The sequence below is a fragment of the Heteronotia binoei genome, chromosome 19 (genome assembly GCF_032191835.1).
Source record: "Heteronotia binoei isolate CCM8104 ecotype False Entrance Well chromosome 19, APGP_CSIRO_Hbin_v1, whole genome shotgun sequence".
In the NCBI taxonomy this organism is placed as follows: domain Eukaryota; kingdom Metazoa; phylum Chordata; class Lepidosauria; order Squamata; family Gekkonidae; genus Heteronotia; species Heteronotia binoei.
This window is the reverse complement of record NC_083241.1, coordinates 34,199,859-34,215,766: the sequence shown is the minus strand read 5'-3', so window position 1 is coordinate 34,215,766 and position 15,908 is coordinate 34,199,859. Positions and strand designations below refer to the sequence as shown.

The window sequence follows — 15,908 nt, the reverse complement described above, 5'->3', positions numbered from 1 at the left end:
TGAAGCCATACTAGGGAAAAAGTGAAATTAAAAGCCCTTCCTGTAGCTGCAGATTGTCACGAAGTCCACCTCAGACAAAATGATGAATTGCAGCGAATACCGCCACCTACGGTATATATACTGCTTTGGTTTTATTGTACTGTTATGGTTTTAGTTTGTAAGCTTTAATTGTTTTAACCTATGTTGTTATCTGCCCTGAGCCCGCTCACGGGAAAAGGTGGAATATAAATTAACAAAAATTAATAAAATAAAATAAATAATTTTCCTGCCTATGTAAGCAGCATTTGAGGTTGACTTGGAATCCCGGTTTGTTGTGAGCAGAGCCAACCGCGGTTTGGCATTTCCCCCAATTTAGATGTCACAACAAGATACAGGGGAGAAAGAACATATTGCCCGCCAGGGGAGAAAGAACATATTGCTTCGAGAATGTCAAAGCCCAGCTCCTGGATGACCTTGCAAAAGCAGCCTGCATGTATGTCTCTAGCTGAGTTTTGACACCGATTTTCAATGCGATTTTACGGTGTTTTAGCTATTACGGTATATAATTGGCTGCGGGAGTGACAAGTTTAAACAGCACTTTGAAATGTCGACCGTCTCCTCCACTGCTGTGATAAGAACAGGACAAGTCATAACCAAAGTTGACTCTGGAAGGACAAGGCTGAGAAACAGTGTTGTCAGGTCTGGGTTGGGAAATACTGGAGATTTTGGGGGTGGAGTCAGACAGGGTGGGTAGGATTTCAGGATGGGAGGAACCACGGCAGGGTATAACGCCACAGAGTCCACCTTCAGAGCAGCCATTTTCCTCAGGGAAACTGATCTCTGTAATCTGGAGATCAACTGTAATAGCAGGAGATCTCCAGGTGCCACCTGGAGGTTGGCAACCCTACTCGAGAAGGCTATGACTCACTCACACCATGGAACCACTTCTAGGAGGCAAACTGCTGGCATCTCAGCAGTCCAGGGTTATGCTACTCCCCCTGGAGGAGAAGGGCACACGAAAAGAGAAAATGGCGGCATGGCCACTCACAGCGCAAAGCAGGGACGAAATATTCTAAGGCCTTGGAATACAGTGACAGGGCAGCTGAATAATCCCCTTCTTGGTCCTTCTTCACAGCTTCCGTTACAATCGAGGTCTGGAAAGGGAAGAGAGGGAATGTGAGGTGTAGCCCACAAGTCCCAGGTCTTTTTGAGCCTGCGGGCACCTTTGGAATTCTGACACAGTGTGGTGAGCACAGCCACTAAAGGGCTGCCGAAGGAGGCGGAGGTGGCCACAAAATGGCTGCTGGAGGCAGAGGTGGCCACAAAATGGCTGCCAAAGGAGGCAGAGGCAGCCACAAAATGTCTGCCAAAAGAGGCAGAGGCGGTCACAAAATAGCTGCCGAAAGAAGCAGAGGTGGCCACAAAATGGCTGCCAAAGGGGGCAGAGGTGGCCACAACATGGCTGCCAAAGGAGGCAGAGGCAGCCACAAAATAGCTACCGAAAGAGGCAGAGGTGGCCACAAAACGGCTGCCAAAGGGGACAGAGGTGGCCACAAAATGGCTGCTGCGGCAAAGTTTTCTTATAAATCTGCACAGCCGATCAAATCTCAGACGGCCCATCAGAAACCTTGCTGGACGACAGTCTAAAGATACCTGGTGGGCCCCAGGAAAGTTGGCACCATAGTGCTTGTGGGCCACCCTGTTGGGGACCACTGGTGTAACTCAAAGCAATGGCGGTGTCAGACAAAAAAGTGGAGAATAAGGACATTTTATGTGAAGGGAGATTCGCTATGTCCATCTCACGGTCCTGGAGTAGAACATGACCTCTGATTTGCCTCCCTCCCCCCACTCTCTGAAAGGCAGGGCAACCCAATAGCCCCCAGAAGCTTCCATGGGTACTGGAGATATCGGACAAAATACCCATAAGGAAGGATGTGCAGGGAGACCTCTACCTAGTAAGATCTCCACTCACTGCTTTGTCCAGACTTTCAGCACTAGGCATGTGTTCCATGTCGACAAAGGGGTGGGTGAAGAACTCCTGGAAGGAGATGCGTTGCTGGGGGTCCCGCTTCAGGAGGCGCTGGAGAAGGTTCCGGCACTCCGATGAGAGCCATGGACGGGTGGGCAACTGAGAAAGAAGAAGACAGGTTTTCTCTAGCCTGAGGAGTCTCAAAGCGGCTTACAATCTCTTTCCCTTCCTCTCTCCACAACAGGCACCCCGTGAGGCAGGTGGTGCTGAGAGAGCCCTGAGAGAACCACTCTCGAGAGAACTGTGACTGAGCCCAGCTCACCCAGCAGGCTTCACGGGGACGGGGAGTGGGGAATTAAACCCAGTTCTCCAGATTAGAATCTACGACTCTTAACCATGACTCCCTCTTAAGCTGTGGAGTCTTGTGAGCTACTGCATGGACCGGTATGCTTTGGGGCCATTTTTTCTGGGCTAAGACAGAAATGTGTGAGTCAGAGGCTAAAAAACTGTGAGCTAGCTCACACTAACTCAGCTTTGAGGGAGCACTGCTCTTAACCACTACACGACACCGGCTCTCAACAGAGGAAGAGGGCAGGAAGCTGAGACACAGACCTGAACCAGGCAGCAGCTCCCCCAACAAGGAGAAGGAAAAAGACGACGAAGAAGACAAAGATGATGATATTGGATTTATATCCTGCCCTGTATTCTGAATCTCAGAGTCTCAGAGCAGCTCACAATCTCCTTTACCTTCCTCCCCGACAACAGACACCCTGTGAGGTGGATGGGGCTGAGAGAGCTCTTACAGCAGCTGCCCTCTCAAGGACAACTCCTACGAGAGCTATGGCTGACCCAAGGCCATTCCAGCAGCTGCAAGTGGCGGAGTGGGGGATCAAACCCAGTTCTCCCAGATAAGACTCCGCACACTTAATCACTACACCAAACTGGCTCCCAAAAGTTAAACTGGCACCCCAACTGTTTACCTCAATGGGCTGATCGCTGCGGATCTTGTCCTCCAGCTCGGCAAATGACTTGGAAGCAAAAGGCGGTCTCCCAAACAGGGCCTCTGGGGTGGAAAAGAAACCCCCAAGGTAAGACTCTTGTTTATTTTTTCCTTAATTTCTACTCCACGTTTCTCCACAGCCGGGAACTGAAAGCAGCTTCCACCATTTCCCTCTCCTTCATTTTATCCTCACAACATTCCTGAGTAGTAGGTGAGACGGAGAGCATGTGACCAGCTTATATAATTCTCTTCCAGTCCATTTTATCCTCACGACAACCCTGTGAGGTAGGTAAGGCAGAGAGTGTTGCTGGCCCATGACTGCCCAGTGAATTTCCAAGGCAGAATGAATCCTAGTCTAACCACCACCACACTGTTGTTATGAGTTGGTGGGAGAACCTCATTCAAGCTGTAACAATCAGAATCTCAACAGCAAATCCTCACCAGCCAGTTGTCTAGTAATAGCTGAAAGAACATGAGAAGAGCCCTACTAGATTAGACCAGTGGTTCAGCATCCTGTCTCACACAGTGGCCAACCAGTTCCTCTGCAGATCCAACAACAGGGCACAGGGGCCAAGGCCTTCATTGGAACATCAGAAGAGCCCTGCTGGATCAGACCAGTGGTCCATCTAGTCCAGCACTCTGTCTCATACAGTGGCCAACCAGTTCTCAGACAACAACTGGGCACAGAGGCCGAGGCCTTCATAAGAACATCAGAAGAGCCCTGCTGGATCAGACGAGTGGTCCATCTAGTCCAGCACTCTGTCTCACACAGTGGCCAACCAGTTCTCAGACAACAACTGGGCACAGAGGTTGAGGCCTTCATAAGAACATCAGAAGAGCCCTGCTGGATCAGACCAGTGGTCCATCTTGTCCAGCATACTGTGTCACACATGGTGGCCAACCAGTTCCTCTGGAGTGACAACAGTGGGGCACAGAGGCCAAGGCTTTCCCCTGAGGTTGCCTCCTGGAGTTGAAATATTTTTTAAAACTTCTGAACAATAAAAACAACATTTAAAATACAGGAAGTAATTCCATTTTTAAAAAAAACATATAAACAACACTACAAACACAGAGAAGGGCCCATAACATTTCGGGGGGGGGGGGTACACCAAATGGAACAAAAATTCCTATCCCTTCCATACAAAAGAGCCAGACATCTTAGTCAGTGCCAGAGAAGCAGTAGATTAACTTCTCTATTCTAAAAAGGAGAAAAGACCATGTAAAAAAACCAATCAGCTTCTTTGTCACAATTGCTTTTGATGCTCCTTCTTTTTCTGTTAACATGTTAATCTGTTTTAAAGTGATTTTTTATGCCTATATTATACACCATTCTGAGCCTGGCTTGCCAGGGGAGGGCGACTGAAAAATCTAATCAATCAGTCACAGCTGACTTATGATGGTTCTATTGGGTTTCAAGGCAAGAGACAGAATCATAGAATTGCAGGACTGGTAGGGACCTCCAGGGTCATCTAGTCCAACCCCCTGCGCAATGCAGGAAACTCACAAACACCTCCCCCTAAATTCACAGGAACTTCATCGTTGTCAGATGGCCATCTGGCCTCTGTTTAAAAACCTCCAAGGAAGGAGAGCCCACGACCTCCCGAGGAAGCCTGTTCCACTGAGGAACTGCTCTAATGGTCAGGAAGTTCTTCCTAATGTTGAGCCGGAAACTCTTTTGATTTAATTTCAACCCATTGGCTCTGGTCCTGTCTTCTGGGGCCACAGAAAACAATTACACACCATCCTCTATAGGACAGCCCTTCAAGTACTTGAACATAAGAACATAAGAGAAGCCATGTTGGATCAGGCCAATGGCCCATCCAGTCCAACACTCTGTGTCACACAGTGGCAAAAAAATTTATATATACACACACACTGTGGCTAATAGCCACTGATGGACCTCTGCTCCATATTTTTATCTAAACCCCTCTTGAAGGTGGCTATGCTTGTGGCTGCCACCACCTCCTGTGGCAGTGAATTCCAGATGACAATCACCCTTTGGGTGAAGAAGTACTTCCTTTTATCCGTTTTAACCTGGCTGCTCAGCAATTTCATCGAATGCCCACGAGTTCTTGTATTGTGAGAAAGGGAGAAAAGTACTTCTTTCTCTACTTTCTCCATCCCATGCATTATCTTGTAAACCTCTATCATGTCACCCATCAGTCAACGTTTCTCCAAGCTAAAGAGTCCCAAGCGTTTCAACCTTTCTTCATAGGGAAAGTGTTCCAGCCCTTTAATCATTCTCCAATGCTATAATATCCTTTTTGAGGTGCAGCGACCAGAACTGCACACAGTACTCCAAATGAGACCGCACCATCGATTTATACAGGAGCATTATGATACTGGCTGATTTGTTTTCAATTCCCTTCCTAATAATTCCCAGCATGAAGATGGTGACCATATCACCTCTCATCCGCCGCCTCTCCAGGCTAAACATGCCCAGCTCCTTCAATCTTTCCTCACAGGACTCGGTCTCCAGACTCCTCACCATCTTCATCGCCCTCCTCTGGACCTGTTCCAGCTTGTCTAGATCCTTCTTAAAAGGTGGTGCCCAAAACTGAACACAAGACTCCATGTTCAGAGGTGGTTTGCCATTGCCTACCTTTTCATCGTGACCCTGCTATTCCTTGGGGGTCTCTCATCCAACTACTAACCGGGGCCAACCCTGCTTAACTTCCGACATTCGATGAGTTCAGGCTAGTCCGGGCCATCCAGGTCAGAACAGAGACAAACAGAGGTGGTTTGCCATTATCTGCTTCCAGGGGCAGAATTCTAGCAGGAGCTCCTTTGCATATTAGGCCACACACCCCTGATGGAGCCAACCTTCCAAGAGCTTACAGGGCTCTTAGTACAGGGTCAAGAGATAGAATTCTAGCAGGAGCTCCTTTGCATATTAGGCCACACACCCCTGATGGAGCCAACCCTCCAAGAGCTTACAGGGCTCTTAGTACAGGGTCCAGAGATAGAATTCTAACAGAGGCTCCTTTGCATATTAGGCCACACACCCCTGATGCAGCCAATTCTCCAAGAGCTTACAGGGCTCTTAGTACAGGGTCCAGAGATAGAATTCCAACAGGGGCTCCTTTGCATATTAGGCCACACACCCCAGATGGAGCCAATCCTCCAAGAGCTTACAAGGCTCTTTTTTGTAAGCTCTTGGAGGAGTGGCTACATTGGGGTGTGTGGCCTAATATGCAAAGGAGCTCCTGCTAAAATTCCACTCCTGTGTCTGCTTCTATGTAGCAACCCTGGACTTCCTTAGTGGTCTCTCGTCCAAGTACTACTAAGCCAACCCCGCTTAGCTTCCGAGATCTGACTAGATCAGGGCCTTCAATGCACAGACTCGTAGAAATCATCTCTTCCCTTGTTTGAAAACTGAATCTGACTGACCATAGAGAATCACCCCCACGGACCACAGATCCACACGGGCATCGTACTGCCGGCTGCACACCATCTCTGGAGCCATGTAAAGAGGCGAACCCCTCAGCACGTGTTTCTCGTCCCATGGGGACATGTGCTGCGCAAATCCGAAATCTGGCAGGGAAAAAAAAAAGAAACACCCGTCCCCCCCGGAGAAGCATGTTACAAGGCAAGTTATTTTCAGGCTGGGGAGGGTGGGGTTTAGGGAGGGGAGAGAAGAAGATATTGGATTTATATCCTGCCCTATACTCTGAATCTCAGAGCAGTCACAATCTCCTTTACCTTCCTGCCACACAACAGACACTCTGTGAGGTGGGTGGGGCTGGAGAGGGCTCTCACAGCAGCTGCCCTTTCAAGGACAACCTCTGCCAGAGCTATGGGTGACCCAAGGCCATTCCAGCAGGTGCAAGTGGAGGAGTGGGGAATCAAACCCGGTTCTCCCAGATAAGAGTCCGCGCACTTCACCACTACACCAAAATGGCTCTCACCAAATTGCAGCAGGATACAGTGCCACAGAGTCCACCCTCCAAAGTGGTCATTTCCTCCAGGGGGACTGATCTTGGTTCACCTGGAAATGATTATGGTAGTGGGAGATCTCCAGATGCTGCCTGGAGGTTGGCAACCCTTTGTCTGCCCCCCCTCACCTTACTAACCTGCCAGCTTGAGATGAGGCTTTTGCAGAGAGCTAAGCAGGATATTCTGAGGCTTCAGGTCCAAATGGGAGATGTTCCTGTCGTGAAGGAACTTCAAGGCACAGGCTGGTCGGAGAAAGAGGAACGGGGCTGAGACGGGGACCGGTGGGCATCATTTCCCCCTAAAAACTTTCCTTTCCAAAGTCCTGCTGGGCACGGGTGTCAAACATGCGGCCCGAGGTCCGAATCAGGCCCCTGGAGGGCTCTTATCAGGCCCCCAAGCAACTGGCTGTCATCTGCTTCCTTCTCCCTCTCTCTGGCTTCCTTCTCTATCACAGCTTGCTTTGCAAGACTTGCTCAATCGCACAGCAGAGCTACAGAGCAAAATCCCTGTTTTCTCCATTGGCTGAGGCTCCTCCCTTACAGAGGAAAGGGGGGGGAGGGAGAGCTTGCTTTGCCAGGCTCTCTCAATCGCACAGCAGAGCTACTGAGCCATGCCTCTCTTCCTTCCATTGGCTGAAGCTCCTTCCCCTCCTGGTCCCCTGGGGAAGGAAGGAAAGAGCCTGAACTTCCTTTGCCCAGTTCCCTGGACCCCACCGGAAAAATACAAAGAAAGCACCCTTAAGAGCAATGAATGCTAATGTTTTAAGCATTAAAAAAGCATTTTTTAAAATAAAAAATCTTTGTGCTTGCCTGTGTCCTTTATAAAGTTTATATCTCTGCTACCTAATCTTAAATAGGTACACACATGGCCCGGCCTAACATGGCCCAGCCCCTCAAGGTCTCATTTATGTCAGATCCGGCCCTCATAACAAATGAGTTCGACACCCCTGTAGGTTCTTCAACTCTGATTCAAACCTTTTAGACAGAGATAGATTCAGGTGGGTTTGTCTTTTGTCTGGAGCAGCAGAACAAAGTTTGAGTCCAGCGGCACTTCTAAGACCAACAAAGTTTTATTCCGTTGAATATTATTGAATAAAAGAACCAGCTGAATATCCCTGGGCCAAGGGAGGCCAGATTGAAGACCACCCGGGATCGAGCCTTCTCCGTTGCAGCCCCACTGTTGTGGAATCAACTCCCGGAGGAGGTACGGGCCCTGCGATGCTTAGATCAGCTCCGCAGGGCCTGTAAGACCTACCTCTTCAAACTAGCCTTCACCAAATACCGAGCCAAGAAAGTTTCGCTGGACATGTTTTAGCCACTGAATTTTATTAAGACCTAAGTTATAGCACCACAATGTTAATTTTAATATAGTTGTTAATGGTTTAATGATGATTTTATTATTGAAACTGTAATTTGTTATATATGGTTTTACTGTATTTTATATTCGTATGTTGTGAGCCGCCCTGAGCCTGCCATGGCGGGGAGGGCGGGATATAAATAAAAAGTAGTATTATTATTATTGTTATAAAACTTTGTCGGTCTTAAAGGTGCCGACGGACTCAAACTTTGTTCTTCTAGATCGGGGTGGCCAAACTTGCTTAACATAAGAGCCACACAGAATAAACATCAGATGTTTGAGAGCTGCAAGACATAAACGTCAGATGTTTGAGAGCTGCAAAACAAGGGAGGAAGGGAGGGAGGAAAGGAGAAAGGGAGGGAAGGCAAATAGATGGGGTGGAGGGAGAGAGAGAAAGGTGAAAAGAAAGCAACTTTAAATGCGTTCTCCAAGCTTGGAGAAATGATTTAAAGAGACAGTTCTGCACCGGCCCCTCTGACGTCTTCCGTCACAATCGATCTAAGGCAAAAGGTTAATTTTGGCCTCAGATTTCCACTTTCATTCCTGTCTCTGTCCTCCCCCCAATCCCTCACCGAGACTCAGAAAATCGGTTTACCGTGCCCAGTCTTGTCTACCAGCTCTTTCCAGAGAGAAGATTCTTTCCAATTATGAGAATTCTTTAACTTTCCCCCTGGAGATTGCAAAGATTGACCCCAGGACTTCCACACACTTCACATACACCCTGCCACAGAGCCACAGCTCTTCCTGATCTACCCCGACTAAGGTTGAGAGCAGCAGATTCTAATCTGGAGAACCAGGTTCGAGACTCCACTCCTCCACATGAAGGTCTCCCAGATCCTAGCCAGATGCTCTAACCTAGAGATGTCGAACTCATTTGCTATGAGGGCCGGATCTGACATAAATGAGACTTTGTCAGGCCAGGCCGTGTTGGGCCGGGCCACATGCGTATCTATTTAAGATTAGGTCGCAGAGATATAAGGACATAGACAAACACCATTAAAGAATAAAACATGCTTAAAACATTAGCCCTCGTTGGTCTTTGTATTTCTCCCACGGGATCCAGGGAACTGGGCAAAGGAAGCTCTGGCACTTTCCTTCCTTCCCCAGGGGATCAGGAGGGAGAGGAGCCTCAGCCAATGGAAGGAAGAGAAGCTTGGCTCAGTAGTTCTGCTGTGTGATTGAGAGAGCCTGGCAAAGCAAGCTATCCCTCCCCCCTTCCTCCCCAAGGGAGGAGCCTCAGCCAATGGAGAAAATAGAGCTTTTGCTCTGTAGCTTCTGTGTGAATGAGCAAGTCTTGCAAAGCAAGCTGTGATGCAGAAGGAAGCAAGAGGGAGGGAGAAGGAAGCAGACGACATGCTTAAAACATTAGCACTCATTGGTCTTAAAGGTGCTTTCTTTGTATTTCTCCCATGGGATCCAGGGAACTGGGCAAAGGAAGCTCTGGCTCTTTCCTTCCTTTCCCAGGGGACAAGGAGGGGGAGGAGTCTCAGCCAATAGAAAGAAGAGAGGCTTGGCTCAGTAGCTCAGCTGCGCAACTGAGAGAGCCTGGCAAAGCAAGCTACTCCTCCCCCCCTTCCTCCCCAAGGGAGGAGCCTCAGCTAATGGAGAAAACAGAGGCTTTGCTTTGTAGCTCCTGTGCGATTGAGCAAGCCTTGCAAAGCAAGCTGTGTTGCAGAAGGAAGCAAGAGAGAAGGAGAAGGAAGCAGATGACAGCCAGTTGCTCGAGGGCCTGATAGGAGCCCTCCGGGGGCCTGATTCGGTCCCTGGGCTGCATGTTTGACACCCTTGCTCTAACCACTGTGTCATGCTTTCTCACCAAGCTGCTGCAGAAAGATTTGAGCCACCTTCTCGGGGAGGATCCTTCGGGTGTGGATGAAGCGAGACAGGTCACCCCCAGCACAGAACTCCATGATCAGGTAGATGTTTTCTTTGTCCCACTACAAAAGAGATGAAATGCATCAGGGTTGTTGGAAACCGAACCTTCCTCCCTCTCCTCCAGGCCTCCCCGAGTCATGTTACTGCTTCAGCCGGCACACAATGCAATAGTTTATAAGCTTACAAAGTTGGGATGATGGAAGCACACAAATACACACACCACAGTCCACTGCGCGATTGCATTGCACAATCCAGTCTGCCCCTGGATTTCATGAAGGGGTTTTTTTATGCCGCAAGGGGAACCAGCCTGAGGATCGCTTACAAAATAACATCATAAAACTTTTATTTGTTGCTGTTGCTGTCTGGTCACAGCTGGCCATCAAGCACAGCCGGTCAGATTTCCAAAAATTTGAAGCCAGTTTGGTGTAGAGGTTAAGAGTGGTGGATTCTAATCTAGAAGAGCCGGGTTTGATTCTCTGTTCCTCCACATGAAACCAGCTGGTTGAACCTGCATCGTCACAGTTCTCTCAAGAACAGTTCTGTCAGAGCTCTCTCAGCCCCACCTGCCTCACAGGGTGTCTGTTGTGAGGAGAGGAAAGGAAAGGCGATTGTAAGCTGCTCTAGGAAGAAGACTGCAGATTTATACCCTGCCCTTCTCTCTGAATCACAGACTCAGAGCGGCTTACAATCTCCTTTACCTTCCTTCCCTACAACAGACACCCTGTGAGGTGGGTGGGGCTGAGAGGGCTCTCACAGCAGCTGCCCTTTCAAGGACAACTCCTGCCAGAGCTATGGCTAACCCTAGGCCATTCCAGCAGCTGCAAGTGGAGGGGTGGGGAATCAAACTCAGTTCTCCCAAATAAGAGCCACTACACTTAACCACTACACAATACGATCCCCAACCATTAAACACACACACACAGTCTGAAGGAACAACAGATCCTTATGATTACTCTTTCTGTGCTGGTGTAATAGATATTCCAGCACCAAAGAGCCAGTTTGGCCACTGTGTGACAAAGAGTGTTGGACTGGATGGGCCACTGGCCTGATCCAACATGCCTTCTCTTCTGTTTTATGCTCTATATACTTGGTGCTTGAGGGAGGCAACAGTGGGGGGGCGTCTGGAGTTCTGACCCTGCTGATGGACTTCCTGATGGTACCTGGGTTTTGGCCATTGTGCCCCAGAGTGTTTGATTGGATGGGCCACTGGCCTGATCCAACATGGCTTCTCTTCTGTTCTTACGCCTGACCACTTTGTGAAGCAGGACTCTGGACGACACAAATCATTGGTCTGATCCAGCAGGTTTGCTTCTTATGTATCACATGCAGGGGTGGAATTCTAGCAGGAGCTCCTTTGCCTATTAAGCCTCATCCCCCTGATGTAGTCAATCCTCCAAGAGTTTACAACAAAGAGCCTTGTAAGCTCTTGGGAGGACTGGCTCCATCAGGGGTGTGTGGCCTAATATGCAAAGGAGCCCCTGCTAGAATTCTATCTCTGGACCCTGTACTAAGAGCCCTGTAAGCTCTTGGAGGGTTGGTTCCATCAGGGGTGTGTGGCCTAATATGCAAAGGAGCCCCTGCTAGAATTCTATCCCTGGACCCTGTACTAAGAGCCCTGTAAGCTCCAGGAGGATTGGCTCCATCAGGGGTGTGTGGCCTAATATGCAAAGGAGCCCCTGCTAGAATTCTATCCCTGGACCCTGTACTAAGAGCCCTGTAAGCTCTTGGAGGGTTGGCTGCATCAGGGGCATGTGGCCTAATATGCAAAGGAGCTCCTGTTAGAATTCCACCTCTGATCATATGCATTTTTTTTAAAAAAAAAATCTTACAAAATTTGTAACCCACAGCGAATACTATTTCCTCCAAAGGGGAACCAACCTGGTAAGTGCCATTACCTGAACTTCTCCCTATTCAGAGGAGCAGGCCGTGCATGACACTAAACCTTTGCCCCTAAAAGGGAACCGAAATGAACTTTGCTCAGGGCCATAAACATTTGACTGACTGCGCCGATGCAGGTTGGCGGCTGAAAATATCGTACCGTTTTTAACAGGCCAAAGGCCCAACTCTATACACTTGCTGGAAGCCAAAGACATCTTTGAGTCAGGAGCCAAGTTCAGCTCTCCTGACCAGGGCCGGCCCAGCCACTAGACAAACTAGGCAATTGCCTAGGGCGCTGGCCTTCTGGGGCGCCGAATTGAGTGCCCCCATGTGACTCGGTGATGCTATCAGTGCAGGGGGGGGGGAGAGGGCGGCACCAGAAGTTAGCCTTGCCTAGGTTCGATCCGCTCCACTCAAGCAAGGAGTTCCCACCAAGCTTGCAGCTTCTCAAGATGGAGGCCTGAGGTTCCTGTCTTTCTGACTCGCGCAACCTCCTCCCCATCCCACCCCACCGCTCCGTTCTCCACCTGGAAGTCCTTCAGCTCCACAATGTGTGGGTGGCGGATGGTCTTCAGGATCTCAATTTCTGTCAACAGGTTCTCCACGGACGCCTTGTTGAGGGTCTTCTTGTTGACGCACTTGATGGCTACCACTTCCCGGGCGTTCTTCTACCAGGACAAAAAAAACCAGAGAGAGAAATAGCCTCAAATCTGGCGTTTTTAGCAAGATATGGATGGACTGAATTCGAATACAGAAGCACCTCATGGAGAATACCAAAGCACCTCATTGAGAATACAGAAGCACCTCATGGAGAATACAGAAGCACCTCATGGAGAATACCAAAGCACCTCATGGAGATTCGAATACTAATATTTTTTGAGGGGGCATGAGGTTTCAAGAGTCAAGGGAGCCTTCTTCAGATACCACCTTTGCCCTACCTGACAAAGGGAGCTCTGACTCTCGAAAACTCATACTCTGAAAATCTTCGATGAAGATAGATCAGAGGTGGCCAAACTGTGGCTCGGGAGCCACATGTGGCTCTTTCACACATATTGTTTGGCTCTCGAAGCCCCCACTGCCCCATCAGCTGACTTGGAGGAGGCATTCCTCTCTTTAAATCACTTCTCCAAGCCAAGTCATCTGGTGGCTTGGAGAATGCATTTAAAGTTGTTTTTTTCCACCTCTCCCTCCCATCTCCCTCCCTCCAGCACCTGACGTTCATGTCTTGCAGCTCTCAAACACCTGACATTTATTCTATCTGACTCTTCCATTTAAAAAGTTTGGCCAACCCTGGGACAGATCCAGGTGGGCAGCCGTGTTGGTCGGAAGCAGCAGAATAAAGTTGGAGTCCAGGGGAACCTTTAAGACCAACAAAAGTTTATTCAATGTATGAGCTTTCAATTCAATGCAGGCACACTTCCTCAGATACGTCAAAGTGGAAATTAACATTTCATATATAGAGAGAGAGAGAGACAGACAGACAGACAGACAGACAGAGAGCCCTGTGGCACAGAGTGTTAAAACTGCAGTACTGCAGTCTGAACTCTCTGCTCATGACCTGAGTTCAATCCCAGGCAGGTTCAGGTAGCTGGCTCGAGGTTGACTCAGCCTTCCATCCTTCTGAGGTCGGTCAAATGAGTCCCCAGCTTGCTGGGGGGAAAGTGTAGATGACTGGGCAAACCACCCCGTAAAAAGTCGGCCATGAAAACGTTGTGAAAGCAACATCACCCCACAGTCAAAAATGACTGGTGCTTGCACAGGGGACTACCTTTACCTTTTTATATATTGTATTTGCCAGCGTATAAGACGACTGGGCGTATAAGACGACCCCCCCAACATTTCCACTCAAAATATAGAGTTTGTTATATACTTGCCGTATAAGACTACCCCCTCTTCCGCACACCTTCCACACACCAAATAAAAGGTAAAAGAACATCCGGCCCGCCCCTGCATCTCCCTGTGACCGGCACTAGTGCGCAAGTGCACATGTGCGAGCTCTGCGTAGACAAGGGGCGGGCCGGAGTGCCGCTGCTTCCCGCCGAGCAGAACGGGCCGGTCACGCCGAAAAGGCTGGCACCCCTGTCTCGCTGCTGATGCTCGCCGCAGCCACGCTTATGACCCGCCATGGCCGCGCTGGATACCGTGCGATACTGGACGGTATGTAGAATGAGCTGGGCGGGCATCGGGAGGCCACTATGGGCAGCTATGTCTATCCCAACGGAAGTGCACCCGGCGTATAAGACGACCCCCCCACTTGGAGGCATGTTTTTCAGGGCAAAAAAGTCGTCTTATACGCCAGCAAATAGGGTATATATGAAATGTTAACTTCCACTTGCGTGTGTGTGTATGCATGCAGATGCCTCTACATAGGTGAACAGCAAATTAGCATACAACTCAATGAAGATGTTTTATGGAAAGGCTAAATAGCAAGAACAAGCTAAGTTTGGTTTCTGAGGTGCTGCTGGCCTTATAGCTAGCTGGACAGAACCGTTTTCCATGCCATGGAAGTTGCAATCTCTTGCCAAAGACCCAATCCCTGACTCGGCACCCAGATGTAGGAAACTGAAGGGGTGGGAGAGACAGTCTATCTCACACACATGAAGCTATCTTATACTGAAACAGACCACCGGTCCATCAAGGTCAATATTGTCTACTCAGACTGGCAGCAGCTCTCCAGGGTTTCAGGCAGAGGTTTTTCCAATCACCTCTTACTTGATCCTTTCAAATGGAGATGCCGGGGATTGAACCTGGGACCTCCTGCATGCCAAGCAGATGCTCTACCACTGAGCCTCAGCCCTCCCTCATACCTTCTGCTAGGACCTTTGAGGGCTACTCCTCCAAGACTCACCTGGTTTTCATTATCCTTGCCAAAGTTTGAAGGCATCTTTCAAAGTCCTGTATCCCAACTGTCCTCAAAAAAACTGTGTTTCCTCGCTATGCATGACACCAAGGCCTCCTACCTTTGCCCACCTTCACACGAATCCCTCCCACACCAGCCTTTTTAGCTAGAACACACTGTTTCAGATGCATACGCACATGAACAAAATAAATGTAGATGCACTCCTGTTAAATAATGGCTTTGCATGCATCTAAGAACATAAGAAGAGGCTTTCTGGATCAGATCGGTGGTCCATCTAGTCCAGTATTCTGTCTCACACACAGTGGTTAACCAGTTCTTTTGGAGGGCTAGCAACAGAGACTGAGGCCTTCCTCAGATAGGAACTTAAGAACAGCACTGCTGGATCATAAGAACATAAGAGAAGCCATGTTGGATCAAGCCAATGGCCCATCCAGTCCAACACTCTGTGTCACACAGTGCCCAAAACAAAAACCAAGCACCATCAGGAGGTCCACCAATGGGGCCAGGACACTAGAAGCCCTCCCACTGTGCCCCCCCACAAGCACCAAGAATACAGAGCATCACTTGCCCCAGACAGAGAGTTCCAACAATACACTGTGGCGAATAGCCACGGATGGACCTCTGATCAGACCAACAGTCCATCCTGTCTCACACAGTAGTTGACCATATCCTCTAGAGCAGGTGTCCCCAACCCCAGGGCCATGGACCAGTACCGATCCATGGCCTGTTAGCAATCGGGTGTCAAGGGTCTAAATCACAATGTATCCTCTTGTCATGAAATAGCCATGTAACTGTTTTGAGACTGCCTGCGATCTTGCTTTGCTTCCGCTTTCCCTGTTCGCATCCCCCAATAGTTTAACTTAGGAGCTTGTTAGCCTGGTAGTGTTTCGTGTAACCAAGGTCACGAGCAGGAAGAGAGCGGAAGAGAAAATAAGATAGTGCACCTGGGACGCCGTAGTATAGGGACGGGGTCCCGCCCGAATTGCCCGCCGTTTTTACGCCACACTTTGCTTGAATTGATAACGGTTACTCGAGGGTATATAAGAAGCGCCTCT

The 15,908-nt window shown here is 49.1% G+C and overlaps 1 protein-coding gene across 1 annotated transcript in view; it reads right to left on the bottom strand.

Moving 5' to 3' along the window:
- ULK3 (unc-51 like kinase 3) overlaps nt 1–15,908 on the bottom strand; it is a 46,766-nt gene that overhangs the window by 25,246 nt on the left and 5,612 nt on the right. The window contains exons 2-8 of the mRNA XM_060260394.1: nt 12,521–12,661; nt 10,057–10,177; nt 7,022–7,126; nt 6,339–6,482; nt 2,929–3,011; nt 1,952–2,107; nt 1,028–1,133 (exon numbers count right to left, since the gene is read on the bottom strand). Of these exons, the coding sequence (XP_060116377.1) occupies nt 1,028–1,133; nt 1,952–2,107; nt 2,929–3,011; nt 6,339–6,482; nt 7,022–7,126; nt 10,057–10,177; nt 12,521–12,661 (856 nt within the window). The remainder of the gene's footprint in view (nt 1–1,027; nt 1,134–1,951; nt 2,108–2,928; nt 3,012–6,338; nt 6,483–7,021; nt 7,127–10,056; nt 10,178–12,520; nt 12,662–15,908) is intronic.